The 12,350-nt window shown below is 60.6% G+C and overlaps 2 protein-coding genes and 1 long non-coding RNA gene across 4 annotated transcripts; 2 read left to right on the plus strand and 1 right to left on the minus strand.

The window, feature by feature from the left end:
- On the minus strand, positions 1 to 2,576 carry LOC124237190 (uncharacterized). The gene is made up of 2 exons (XR_006887952.1): positions 2,003 to 2,576; positions 1 to 1,825 (listed from the first exon to the last, which is right to left on the minus strand). It is a non-coding gene; the product is annotated as an uncharacterized LOC124237190 (long non-coding RNA).
- REEP4 (receptor accessory protein 4) lies at positions 28 to 5,262 on the plus strand. 2 transcript variants are annotated; one of them, XR_006887951.1, is made up of 8 exons: positions 28 to 1,752; positions 2,583 to 2,655; positions 3,048 to 3,124; positions 3,217 to 3,375; positions 3,763 to 3,876; positions 4,271 to 4,403; positions 4,540 to 4,697; positions 4,782 to 5,262. XR_006887951.1 is itself a non-coding variant. In XM_046656614.1 (8 exons), the coding sequence occupies exons 1-8, from the start codon at positions 1,721 to 1,723 to the stop codon at positions 4,845 to 4,847; spliced, it is 774 nt and encodes a 257-aa protein (XP_046512570.1). In that variant the 5' UTR covers positions 31 to 1,720; the 3' UTR covers positions 4,848 to 5,262. The 2 variants fall into 2 exon arrangements, 1 of the variants encoding a protein (XP_046512570.1); XM_046656614.1 differs by having other exon boundaries at positions 31 to 1,752; positions 3,217 to 3,337.
- A 4,015-nt stretch (positions 5,263 to 9,277) lies between these two features.
- Positions 9,278 to 12,341, plus strand: HRURF (HR upstream open reading frame). Its single transcript, XM_046656615.1, has 2 exons — positions 9,278 to 9,674; positions 11,868 to 12,341. The coding sequence occupies exons 1-2, from the start codon at positions 9,500 to 9,502 to the stop codon at positions 12,311 to 12,313; spliced, it is 621 nt and encodes a 206-aa protein (XP_046512571.1). The 5' UTR covers positions 9,278 to 9,499; the 3' UTR covers positions 12,314 to 12,341.
- The last annotated feature ends 9 nt before the right edge of the window (positions 12,342 to 12,350 follow it).

Below are 12,350 nucleotides of genomic sequence, written 5' to 3' on the forward strand. Positions count from 1 at the left end.
TAATCATTATGTGTGTTTATTTATTCCCAAGAAACCTCCTTTCCCTGGCCCCATCATTGCCTATTCCATCCTTTTGATAGGTGGTGGGTGTTAATATGGCTCTAATAAAAAGTAATAACTGCCAAGTTTCCCACTCCACAGCTCTCGGCAGCTCTGCTGTCGCCCTCACCTCAGGCCCCGAGGCAGAGGCGAGGCTGGGGGAGCAGGGAGGAGGGGAATGCTGTGTTACCCATTGTCAGAGTGAGGCATGAGGCCCTAAGCAGAAGAGGTACAAAGAATGCAACCCCACGTGGAAAGTTGTAGAGGCAGCAAAGTTTGCCTTCTCTTTTGAGCTTCCTGTCGTCTTCCAGGTATACACCTCCCTCCGGGGGGCGGGGGGCTCCCACGTTCCCTGTCCCCTCCCAGGGCCGCCCTCAGACGACGGATCAAGCCAAACGTTTATCCAACAAGTGCCACCAGGTGACGTTGGGCAAGCTTCTTTTCGTCACCGAGCAAGCCTATTTCCTAAATGGGAAAAAAGGATCAAGACCCTGCGCACAAAAATGCACTACAAAATGGCGATCGTTGATGCTATGAAGCCCTCAGGGATACTTGTGTTCTGGACTCACAGGAATACGTTTCCACCTATTCAAACTTCTGGGGAAGAAGGCATGGGGGGCTAGGGCCTCTGCCTGGAAGCTCTGAAATCATCGTGGTCAGCCTGCGCAGGCGTGTGTGCCCTGGACCGGTATCCCACCGCGAAGTCAACTCCCTCCCAAAGCCCACTCTTCAGGGTGAGTCGGGTGGGCGCGATGAGTCCCTCAGGTTCCCTCACCCATACTTTCTCCCCGCTTTCCCTATAGGTCAACTCAGCGTCTTTGAGGCGTTTCCTGACTGCTGACCCAGTGGTGCAAGAGCCGGATTTGCTGGCACTCAGCCAAGCCACTTTTGTGCCTGGGCCTTGAGGGGGGACCCTGGCCCATCATAAGCCCATTCCCATTTTACAGAGGGGAAAAACAAGGCAAAAGGGGGAAGCCAGTGAAGACCACGAAACCTTGAGTTCAAATTTCCTTTTTCCTCCTTCCACCGCCCCACCTTGGTTTTTTTTTTTTTGCCGCATCTCATACCCTAATTTTCCCGCTTAGGAGGGCTGCTCAATCTTCGGGGCCCACCTGCGAGGCGGCGGAGCGTCGCCGCTTTAAGGAGCAGGGCGCTCGCCCCGCCCCCGCCCTCGCCCTCGCCCCGCCCCCCGGGGCTGCAGCGCGCCTGCGCCCGGCGCCGGCGACCCGGGTTGGGCAGAGCCGGGCGCCGTGCAACTTTCAAGTGAGCTGGGAACTCCGCCCCGCGGCGGGCCAGGCGCCTGGGCCGCGGGGACCGTTCGGGCGAGGACTGCGACCCACCACCCCCGGCCCGGACCCGCCGTGGTGCCCCGCGAGGGCCGAACGCCTGGCTCCCCGCGGCAAGCAGTGCAAGTCGTGACTGCCGGGCGGCGCGGCGGGCAGAAGAGCGCGCCAGCCGGTACCGGCTCCCGGCCGGTGCCTCCGTGTGTGGCCTGCCTGCCCGGCCTGCTGGGCTCCCCCTTCTTCCGGCTAGCCGCTCTGCGGAGTTAGGGAGCGGCAGGTTCCGATTTGGGGGTGCCCCTTCCGTTCCCGCTCCTCCACTGACTCCGCATCCTGGCCCCGCGGGAGCGTGCCTCTTGGCGTCTTCTTGGGTGGTCTCCCTTCACCCCCGAGGCTGCAGGATGGTGTCCTGGATGATCTGTCGCCTGGTGGTGTGAGTACGGCAGTTTTCAAACTCCCTCTAGCCCCGGGTGCCAGTCCGCCCCTGGGGTGGAAGCTGGGAACGTCTGGTGAGAAAGGGGACTTTCTAAGCTCGGTCACACCTGTCCCCCCCCCCCCCGCCCTTCCCCCACTCGCCACAAGGGTTAACGGCCTTGCGGGCATGCGCTCGGCATCCAGCAGGGCGTACTTGTCCCCCCACCCCCAAAGCCTCCCGTGCTGATGGCGATCCCTCCCGAACTCACACACTGCAGACGGGTGCGTGGGGCGGACGACCACAGGCCGGCCCACAGGCCGGCCCGCAGCCCTTGGGCAAACACCAGGTGTGGTGGCACGTTGTGGGCGGAGAATCCAGGTGCCTGCTTCCCGGCTGAGTAGTCAGTCACGTGACTCACCACCCTGGCCTCGGCGTCCCGCTCTGTCCTCCTCACCTTTCAGTACTCCAGCACCTGGCTGTCTGCACCGTGGCAGTGCTGGTCTGGTGGCCCTGGGCTTGATTGCACGTCCATGGGAGGGGACAGTCTGGTGCTCTCACCAGCTCAGAAGTCTGCCTCCCACCGGCCTTGTTGAGTGACTGTGTGCTGTCCCTTCATCATGTATCCCTGGGTCACCAGGGCAGGCCTGGGCAGGCTTGGGATGTTTGTAAACAGCAAGGTGGGGAGGGCAGCTTCCAGGGCACTGACTCAGGCGCAGGTTGTGCAAGCCAGGGGGGAGAACAGGGTAGGCACTGCCACCTCACACCGAGAGGGAGGCGGCCACCTGGTGAAGGGCAGTGGGGCATGGTGCCCCTCACTCTCCCTGTCTCTTTTCTGGCTGCTCTTCTAGGCTGGTATTTGGGCTGCTGTACCCAGCTTATGCTTCGTACAAGGCTGTGAAGACCAAGAACATTCGTGAATATGTGAGTGTGGGGGTGGGCAGGAAGGCTTGACTCAGGTGGGGTGGGACGAAAGCTTTGGTGGGTATGGTAGGACTTGGCAGGGTGGGAAAGGTCTGAGCTGGCCTCCCCCTCCTCCAGGGGCATAAAATCGGGTGGTGTATCTTGAGTGAGTGGGTGTGGATGAAGGGTGGGCTTTTGGGTGCCTGTGCAGGATCTTGTGGGTGAAGCCCATTGCAGGTGGGTACAGGAATGAGTAGCAGTGTTTCAGAGGCAACTCTCTAGGGCCAGCCAGATGCCAAGGGAATGCAGTGGGACAGGCTCTCTGGAATCTCTGGGCTGGGTCAGCCCAGGACAGGGGAGTTGGCTCAGCAGGCTCAGCCACTGGCTCCTGACCTCTGCCCCCTGCCTCCCAGGTCCGGTGGATGATGTACTGGATAGTCTTTGCACTCTTCATGGCAGTGGAGACCTTCATGGACATCTTTATTTCCTGGTATGGGTGTAGGGGGGCTGTGGGCCATGGTGAGTGGTGGCCCACCCTTGGCCTGGCTCCCTGGCTAACCTTGTCCCGCTGTGCTCTGACAGGTTCCCTTTCTACTATGAGATCAAGATTGCTTTTGTGCTGTGGCTGCTCTCGCCCTACACCAAGGGGGCCAGCCTGCTTTACCGCAAGTTCGTCCACCCATCCTTGTCCCGCCATGAGAAGGTGCCCCAGCGTGAAGGCAGGGAGGAGAGCATGGCAGGGTGTGAGGGAAGGGGCCCTGGACTTGGGCTTCGGGACACTGAAGGACACCTGGGTTCTAATCCTAGTCCTGCTGCTCTTTAGCTGTGGGATCTTGACGGAGCCTAGCCTTCTTCCTCTTTTGGGATAATCAAGTCGGGGCACATGTTAATGACCTTTTGAGGGTGTGAAACGCCAGCTGGAAGTTGTTTTGGGAATGGTGGGGGCAGAGGATGGGGCATGGCCATTCATTGAGGTGTAGGAGTGGGTGAGTGGGTGGGTCGGGGTGGTTGTGGTGCACTGTGGGTGGGGGTGGGCTGGGAGGTGTGGCATGCAGTGGCTTCTCTGGGGCTGCAGAGGAAGAGTGACTCCAGCTGTCCACCTGAGCTCTCCTCCTCCCTCTTCTGCAGGAGATCGACACCTACATTGTGCAGGCCAAGGAGCGCAGCTATGAGACAGTGCTCAGCTTTGGGAAGCGGGGCCTCAACATTGCTGCTTCAGCCGCTGTGCAGGCTGCCACCAAGGTGCCCTGGGCCCCCGTCCTCCAGCACCCTCTCCAGTGCCTTTTGGGCGAGTCTAGTTCACTGTCAGGGAGCCGAGAGATAGCAGCTGTCTGTGCTGGGGAACAGGGGTGAGAGGTGGCAGGTGGGGTATTGGCAGGAGCATGGAGCATGGAGTTCAGACTTCCCTGGCTCTGACACTAACTGCGAGTGGCCGCTCCTGCTCTCTGGGCCTTAGTTTCCTGTTGGTGCCACAAAGGCCTGGGGCTAGAAGCTTGCCAAGTTGCTCTCAGTTGTGAGGCCGGTGCCCCAGTGACTACCTGCAGGTCACCTGTTGATTTCCCTGGGCTGAAGTCTCTTCCTGCTGGGAGCCGTGCCCCTCCCTCCAGGTGACACAGCAGCTCCCCATGCCTTGCAGAGTCAGGGTGCGCTGGCTGGAAGGCTGCGGAGCTTCTCCATGCAGGACCTGCGCTCCATCCCTGATACTGCCCCCACCTACCAGGATCCCCTCTACCTGGAGGACCAGGTTCCCCACTGCAGGCCACCCATCGGTGAGTGGGCAGAGGGACCAGAGCTGTCCCCAGAAAAATGGCATCCTCCATGCAAGCTATGGTTTCCCCCAGGGCTACAGGAAGGCCTGGCTCGGCCCCAGGCCTTCAGACTGCGCTGCCTCCCTCTCCTTCACAGGGTACCGGTCAGGGGGCCTGCAGGACAGTGACACTGATGGCGAGTGTTGGTCCGATACAGAGGTAGTTCCGCAGCCACAAACCCGGCCCCCCCGAGAGAAGCCTCTGAGCCGCAGCCAGAGCCTGCGTGTGAGCAGGAAGAAGCCGCTGGTGCGGGAGGTCAGTGGCAAGGAAGGGACAAGGGAGAAGGCTGCCCTGGACGTCAGCCCAGACCTCTCATGGTGTGCCTGCTCTCTCCCCCAGGGCACCTCACGCTCCCTGAAGGTTCGGACGAGGAAAAAGACCGTGCCCTCAGACATGGACAGCTAGGGTCTGCAGAGCCCGGCCCAGTCTTACCTCGGGCCCTGCAGGGTGCTGGGGGCTGTTTGAGGAGCCTCTGGCTGCACGTCCAGCCTATCCGCACCAGCTGCCCGAGCTCTGCCCTGCCGGCTCCTGCTCTTGGTTACGGGCCACACGCAGGGACGTACTGGCTATGGGCCAAAGCGGGCTGGGCCCACGCTGCTGTTTACTGCCCTTCTCATCCCTCCGCCTTCCGGGTGTGGGACCAGAGCCCTCCCCAGACCCCTGCAAATGAAACCCAAAACCTTGCCAGCTGTTTTCATTCCTTCCTGTCCTTCCAAATACTTGACAGCCTTCTCCAAGGCCTTGTGTGTATCCTGGTTGTATGTTTTGTGTTGGTGAATGAGGTCAGGTTTGTGCAGTTTTGATAAATAGCTACATGAAAGTGTTGTTCTCCTGGTTTGTATTGCAAGTCCTCACAGCACACACATTATTAAACAGTCTGCTAAGGCCAGGCTCGGCCTAGGACGAGGGCTAAAAGGACAGACAGACTGCCAGAGGGGCCCAGTCTTCCAGGGGAGATTGCCATTGACAAAATAGTTGTGAGGCAGCAAGGACTGTCATTGAAAGCTCTTGGGGACCTCAGAGAATATAGATGGGAGAGTGACGGGACCAGCCCAGAGAGGGGTCAGAGTTTAAGAAGACTGGTCGGGGGCAGGTAGGATTGGGTCTTGACGGGAAGTAGAAACCAGTGAGAGCGAAGGTGTGTAGGGAGCTCAGGCAGTGTGATCCTTTGGGAATTATCTGGATCTGTGCACAGATTAGGCCTGGGGAGCCCACCTTCTTCCATGGGCCTTTGAGGGTCTCTAGGTGCTCCTGAGGGAGAGGGGCGCTGAGTTCCTGTAAATGCTAGTAACCCTGGAAGCATTGCACCTCTGTGGAGTGGCCGCAAGAGGGCAGCAGCTGACAGGGTCTGGACTGCCCCCGGCTTCCAGGTCAATGAGGGCGGCGCTCAAGGGCTAGCCAGAGCCTTGCCCTGCAGGGGGCTGGCAACTGGCTGCTGGAGGGAGGATGGGGAGCTCCAGCGCAGCCTCCATTGGCCCCCCCTGCTGCTTTTGCTCATTGGTCCTCAGCCTGCTCCATCCATCAGTCTCCTCTCTTCTCTGAAGACCCAGGCTCTTTGCCTGGGCTGGCTCCACTCCTTCCCCTCCTCTAATTCCTGGGGCAGTGGTGCGGGCTCTGCCCTCCTGCCCCTACATGCTGGCCTCACCTCAGGGTCCCAGGGCTGCTCCACTCTCCCACCCCCATGGCAGCTCTTCCTTCCCACCTTTGACTAAGCAAACAGGTGGGTGAGAGTGTTGGCGGCAAGAGGGAAATGGCGTGGTAACCCCGAGTGACCTCAGGAGTGTGGGTTAACTCCTGGTGTGGGGATTATCCGGGTTTTAGTTGGAAGAGGCGCTTAATCTGCCAGGGTGGTTTAGCTCCTCACATACTGGTGTTCAGTGACTTCCTATCTTGGCGTTCTCTTGCATCATGATGTTGCCTTATCTCTTCATTTATTCATTCAAAAAATCTTTATTGAACATCTGTCAGGTACCAGGCATGTTTCAAGATACTAGGGATGCAAAATCTAGTAATGGCTCCACCGAGAACGTGCTCCTCTAAGCCCCGACACATAGTAATTTAATCCTCACAACAATTTCAAGAGGTCTGTACTATTATAATTTCCATTTTACAAATGGTAAAACAGGCACCAGGAGGGCAGGTAATTTGCCTGAGGTCACACAGCTAATAAGTGGCAGAATTGGGCTTTGAACCAGCCAGTCTGGCTTCAGAGCCGGCGTACTGAACTGCTGTGTGGGACTTAAGTAAATGAGATGTTTCTTGCCTGGGAGGCGAGGAGAAAGAGAGTAGCACATATCAAACACTGGTTGTGTGCGTGACTTTGTGCTGGGCATTTTACAGAGGTGGTTTCCTTAAATCCTCCCGACAAGCCTATTAGGTAGGGTTAAACCCATTTTACAGGTGGAAAAACTGAGAGTTGGAGAGGTGCAGCAACTTGTGCACGATCATGCTGACTTAGGTTGGGGCCCTGTCTCCTGATGCAAGCCTGCCCAGAAGTTGCCTTGGTAGAGGTGGAATGGCAGGATCCACAGCCCTGAACTGGGAGAACAAAACAAAGGAGGATGTGATGAGCCAGCAGAATGAAACAAAAATTCAAAGGGAGTGGAGGTTGGGGAGAGGCCTGAAGGTGTAGGGTGGTGAGGGACCTTCCATAGGAGCTAGGGCTTCCCCTGCCCTCATTCCTAGGGTCACTTGGGCCCCTGGGCTGAATGGCTGATGCTTCCTCAGGCCCAGGATGCCCTGCAGCTTCCTCGCGAGCCCTGCGGCCCCACAGCTCCTTCCTTGGGCCAAGCCGCTCCTCTGTCTCCTGAGCACATCATAGTCACCCCAGCATCAGCCTCCAGGCCTATGCTCCAGCCATCTGAATCTCCTACCCTCCCAACAGTCTTTCTTTCCAGGCCTGTTGTGGCTTTCTTTCAAGACCTGCTTTCTCTGAGAAGCCTTCCCTGACTTGCCAACCCCTCCTCAAGCTCCCAAGGCTCCTGATTGCTGGCCCGCTCACCCCGTCCAGGGCACACAATGCCGTGGCCTGTGCTGGTGTGTCCACCATCCTCCCCTCTCCTCCTGACTGGCCTCCCCTAAGCCTGAATTGCTTTGTGTTCCCCTCATCAATCCTGATGGTCTCATGGCTCCATGCTGTTCCCCTGACATGCTCTTCCTCCCCCACCCGACTCTGTCATATTCCTGTTTGCCCTTTGAACCCCACTCAGACATTACTTTCCCCAGGAAGCCCTCCAGACCACGCCCCCTCTGTTCCTGCATGGACTCCCGTTTCTGCCTTGAGCACATGGTGTTTTCTCTCCCACTGCATTGTGACTGCAGAAGGAACGGACTTGCACCTCATTCACTTGTATCCCAGCCTGGAACAAGTGCTAGTTTAGCCAAAGTGAAACATTGTCGTACATGTGTGGCTGGTGATGGCCCACTTGTTCTCCTACTTCTGAGCTCCAGCATCACTGCCTGCATGAAGCTCCCTGGCCTTCCCCAGGGGGGGACTAGAAGCACCTTGTAATCATTTGTTAACATGCCCGACTCCAATAGTCACCCCACTGCCTGGCACGGGGCCTGATACCTAAGAGCCTTCAGTGACAGTTTGCTGGTAAAAGAGCAAATACGCTGAGTATAAGCTCGTCCAGGTGGGGACGGCTTGTGCTTCCATCTTTGTGCCCTGCATCTCCTTGGTGCCCACCACAGGCGAATGACTGCTTCAGTCCTACAGGTTCCAAGACATCCTGGGGCCAGAAGGGAAGGGGCGCAGAGAATTCCAAATTCTGGAGAACTGTCTGGCCACGCATACACGTGATCCCAGGACTGGGGCACTGGGCGTGGGCTGGGCTTCCCTCACAGCCTTCCCTGTCCTTCCGAGAGTCACTGAGACACTGCCCGGCGCTGCCTCCCTGTGCATGGGGTTCCTGGCCCCTCCGGGAGGGTAGGCTGTGCTCTGGCCTGACCACAGCCTTCAACTTTCTGTTATCCACCAGTGTGTCCACTGCTTCTGTTCCAGGCAGGATCTGGGCTGGGCCTCCATTCCAACTGGCCTGGAGCACAGGTGTGCCAGGCTCCAGGCTGAGCACTGGGTAAGGAGATGCAGCAGCCTTGGCCCGCCCCCTTGAAATCACACACCTCTGCTGGACCCAGGTTCCAGGCCTGCTTGGTTTTCGGGCTCACTCTTTAGCCTCTCTACCCACCTTGCCTGCTTCTGAGGGCCACCTCCACTGCCCCCAGGTTCCCAGGTGCAAGTGGCCCTTCATTCCAGCCTCCTTTTTCTCTCCTTCCCCCCGCCCACCATCCCTTGGACCTGTCAGGCGACTCCTCTGTCTCCCTGCCTATTCAGCCCCTCTCAGCCTGTGGCCCCTCCATGTCCTGGTCCCCCTTCCCTGCCTCTGACCTCCAGGTGCACTGGCCCCCCCTGCTGTATTTTTCGCTGTCACTCTCAGTGGTGACTGTGTAGTTAGCCTCTTGTTTCAACACAGCCCTGGCCCAGGCTAAGTTGGGGAGTCCTAGCTGGCACTGCCACACCCTTGAGGGGGTTGAGGAGATGAGCACTCGGGTTCTCACCCACTGTCCCCCACCCACATCAGGGACTGCAATGCCAATAGCTGGTAAGGGGCAGAAGCAGGGCAGGAGATGATGCCCGCTGCTCAGGAAATTCAGGGGGCAGAACTGGGGTTGTTAGGCAGAAGGTCCTTGGCCTGGGGCAGAAGGGGGTGGTTAGATTGTGGCAGGGGGGCAGGGGGGAAGGAGGAGGGGCCTTGGGGAGGTTCCACTGAGAAGAGGAATTAGGTCAGGGATGTGGGTTGGGTGGGTGAGAACGGAGGGGGCATGGCTGCAGAGCTTCCTCCTGGCTCTAAGAGCATCTCCACACTTCCCTTCCTCTCCCCCTCCCTGGGGGCCTGGGAGAATTCTCCCCAGAATTCCCCCTCCCCCATGCCCCCGCCCCAGGCATTGCCACAAGGGTGGGGGGGGGGGGGGGGGGGAGGCCAGTCTCAGCTGTCTGAAGGATGGAGGGGCCGGGGAAGCAGGGCTAGGTGCCCAGACGGCCGCGTGTGTGGGAGGGGATGTCCTCAGATGCCCTCCACCCGGCAGTCCCCGCTCTGACGTGGGTGCCCCCCCCCTCCCCGCCCGGATTAGTGGCAGCTTGGCCTGACTCTCCGGGGCTCCTTCCCCCGCCCCCGCCTGCTGCCCTCCCCTGGGCAGGGGGCTGCTCCACCCGAGGGCACAGTGCTTGCCCAGGTAAGGGGCTCTGGGGACAGCGCCAGGGCAGTGGCTCTGAGTGCTGCTGTGCGTGTCAGCATGAATGTGTGTATCAGTGTGTGTGTGTCAGTGCTCCAGGGGTCGGGGTGGGGCCGGGGTGGGCCCCCACATGGCTGGAGGTGCTGGTCAGTTTGCCTTTGTCCACGAATTCAGCATTGTGTCCACGCGTGTGTGGCTTTCCTTGTGTGTTTGTCTTTTGTGTGTCTCCTCAGCTCTGCTCTGTCTTCAGGCACAGAACAGCCGGCTACAAGGCTCGGTGGGCCTGGGGAGCAGGATGGGGAGCCGTTGAGGATGGAACAGGGCTTCTTCCCCGCCCCCCCCACCCCTGCCACCCGTGGCCCCTGGGCATTTCAGAAACCTGTCCTGAGAGTCCCGGTCTAGTCCACAGACGGTGACCTAACAAAGCAGACATAGCAACGGGGGGTGAGGTGGGGGACGCGTCTGTCCTCCCCCAGGACAGTCCCTATCCCCTTTGGCGATGACAGTGACAGGTCCTTAGGTCCCCAGACAGCCCAGGCTCTCACCCTGCCCTGCCCAGCCTCTTCCAGGCCCCAAGCTGTAGGAATCTCCCCCCAACCCGGACTCTCCCACAAGCTTCAGCTGCCAGAGGACACAGATGGGGGACCACAGGCACTCCCCAGCCCCTCGTCTGCTCCTTGGAGCCAGCCTGGGAGCAGAGGCTGGGGCTTGGGGCCTTGGGATTGCAGTCAGTGTTAGACCCTCCGCAGTCATTTCCCCTGGCACAGTCAGGTCCGGGCCACCCTCAGGAGAGCTGGGGGAGGAAGGGAGTGTTAATAACTTAGCCATGTAAACAACCCCTACCAGCCTGCCCTGCCACAGAACGGGCCTCTGGGGGGAGGCAAAGGATCTGAGTGAATCTATGCCAACATGACCCAAGTCCTGCCTGGTGCCAGTCCCTTCAGGCCTCCTCTCCTCGGAACCCCTCCTCTTCCCCTCAACTGCCTCCTCTCCAGTCTCTTGGGAGGAAGGCTCCTCCTGGCTCTTCCTGGCTCCCCTCTCCAGGGATGGGGGTGTGACCTGGGACCAGGCTGGAGCCATCCGAGAACTCATCCCTTGGATGGGATGGGGCTGGGTGGGGTGGTGCTACCTCTGTACCAGGTTGAGTGAAGGCAGGCCAAGGATGGCTTCCACAGGGAGGCAGAGTCCTCATGGGGTGGGAGGTGGGTGCCTGAGGGGAAGGGAAGCGCCTGTTGGGCGTGTGGGTTTCTGTGTGTCTGAATCTGTCTGTGTGTGTTTGAATCCGTCTGTTTGTGTCTGTGCTCTGGAACCACCCCCGCAGAGGAGCCGGGATGCTTCCTCGGGTGGAGGGTGGAGGGTGCCCTGCTTTCCCATTTCCTCTCTCTTCTCTGTTCCCTCCCAGGAGCCACGCCCATGGGCTCCTCTCCAGCCCTGGGCCTGGAAGCACCAGGAACACGGGATGGGGCAGACCCCCAGAACACCAGGCTGGAGCAGGTGGTGGAGCTCAGCAGGTCCCACCTCCTCTCCAGACACTTGGTGAAACTGAGGCCCTTAGAGCAGGGACACTAGATCCTAGACCTTCCCAGAACTGTTAACACAGGACACTGTGCCTTTGGGCCCTGGGAGGAAGCTTGGGTGGGAACGTGAAGAGCAGCTTGGCCACGTGAGGACCAGGCACGGCAGACACCGGCTGGTAGGGTGTGCCCATGTGTCAGAACTGGAAAGGACCAGGAGTGAGTGGTCCAGCAGGCATGGGGCAGCTGGCGTGGGTCAGAGCACCCATCCCTGACCCGTGAGAACCCGACTGCCCCTGCCAGCTCTGGCACTGCCCCCTCCCAGCGGCCGTGCCCTAGCACCCCTAGGGGCACCCCGCCCCACCATGGCCTGGTCCGGCCCCTCCCGCCCTTTGCTCCAGTTCCCGGGCTTGGCACCTATGGTGGGGGTGCTGCCCGCCTGCCAGGCTCCGGGGCCGGGCCCACGGGAGGGTGGGGCGGCTGGGAAGCTGGCACGCTGCCCCGGGGGAGCCTCTCTCGGCAGGCGCCCGGGTGCCGCGGGGGGGGAGGGGGGAACAAAGGGCTCATTCTCCCCGTGCGCAGCCGGTGGCATCGCCGGGGCGTTGGCGGAAGCCCCCGGGGCCTGGGAGGGGGCAGGCCCAGGCGGGGCCGCCGAATCACGGGCTCCTGTTTCCCGCAGGGTGCTGGAGGAGGAAACCGGCGGAGCAGCTTCCCCACTCTCAGTTGCGCGTCTGGCGATGGCGATCAGAGGTCCTGCTGCGCTCTCTGCCGCGCTCTCCCTCCATTAGCTGCGCTGTGCCCTGCTGCGCCCTCGCTGGTGCCTCTCTACTGGGTCCCGGGATCGGCCCCCCTTCCAGGCACGACCCCCTCCCCCGGCCCCTGGCCTTTCCCCCAACTCGGCCATCTCCGACCCGGGGCGCGCGTTCCCCCCGGCCCGGCTCCCTCTCACCCTCCGGGGGCACCCGCTCCCCAGCCCCAGCCCGGCCCTCCCCGCGGCGCAGCACGGAGTCTCGGCGTCCCATGGCGCAACCCACGGCCTCGGCCCAGAAGCTGGTGCGGCCGATCCGCGCCGTGTGCCGCATCCTGCAGATCCCGGAGTCCGACCCCTCCAACCTGCGGTCCTAGAGCGCCCCCGCCGCCCCGGGGGAAAGAGCGCACGAGT

This window comes from Equus quagga, chromosome 3 (genome assembly GCF_021613505.1).
Source record: "Equus quagga isolate Etosha38 chromosome 3, UCLA_HA_Equagga_1.0, whole genome shotgun sequence".
NCBI classification, from domain to species: Eukaryota; Metazoa; Chordata; class Mammalia; order Perissodactyla; family Equidae; genus Equus; species Equus quagga.

What these genes read in the sequence shown, in the direction of transcription:
- REEP4 (XM_046656614.1), top strand. Translation starts at nt 1,721, where the DNA reads ATGGTGTCCTGGATGATCTGTCGCCTGGTGGT. An exon ending in ATGGACATCTTTATTTCCTG is followed by an intron (nt 3,125 to 3,216) that starts GTATGGGTGTAG and finishes GTGCTCTGACAG; the next exon opens with GTTCCCTTTCTACTATGAGA. An exon ending in CCACTGCAGGCCACCCATCG is followed by an intron (nt 4,404 to 4,539) that starts GTGAGTGGGCAG and finishes TCTCCTTCACAG; the next exon opens with GGTACCGGTCAGGGGGCCTG.
- HRURF (XM_046656615.1), top strand. Translation starts at nt 9,500, where the DNA reads ATGTCCTCAGATGCCCTCCACCCGGCAGTCCCCGCTCTGACGTGGGTG. An exon ending in AGGGCACAGTGCTTGCCCAG is followed by an intron (nt 9,675 to 11,867) that starts GTAAGGGGCTCT and finishes TGTTTCCCGCAG; the next exon opens with GGTGCTGGAGGAGGAAACCG.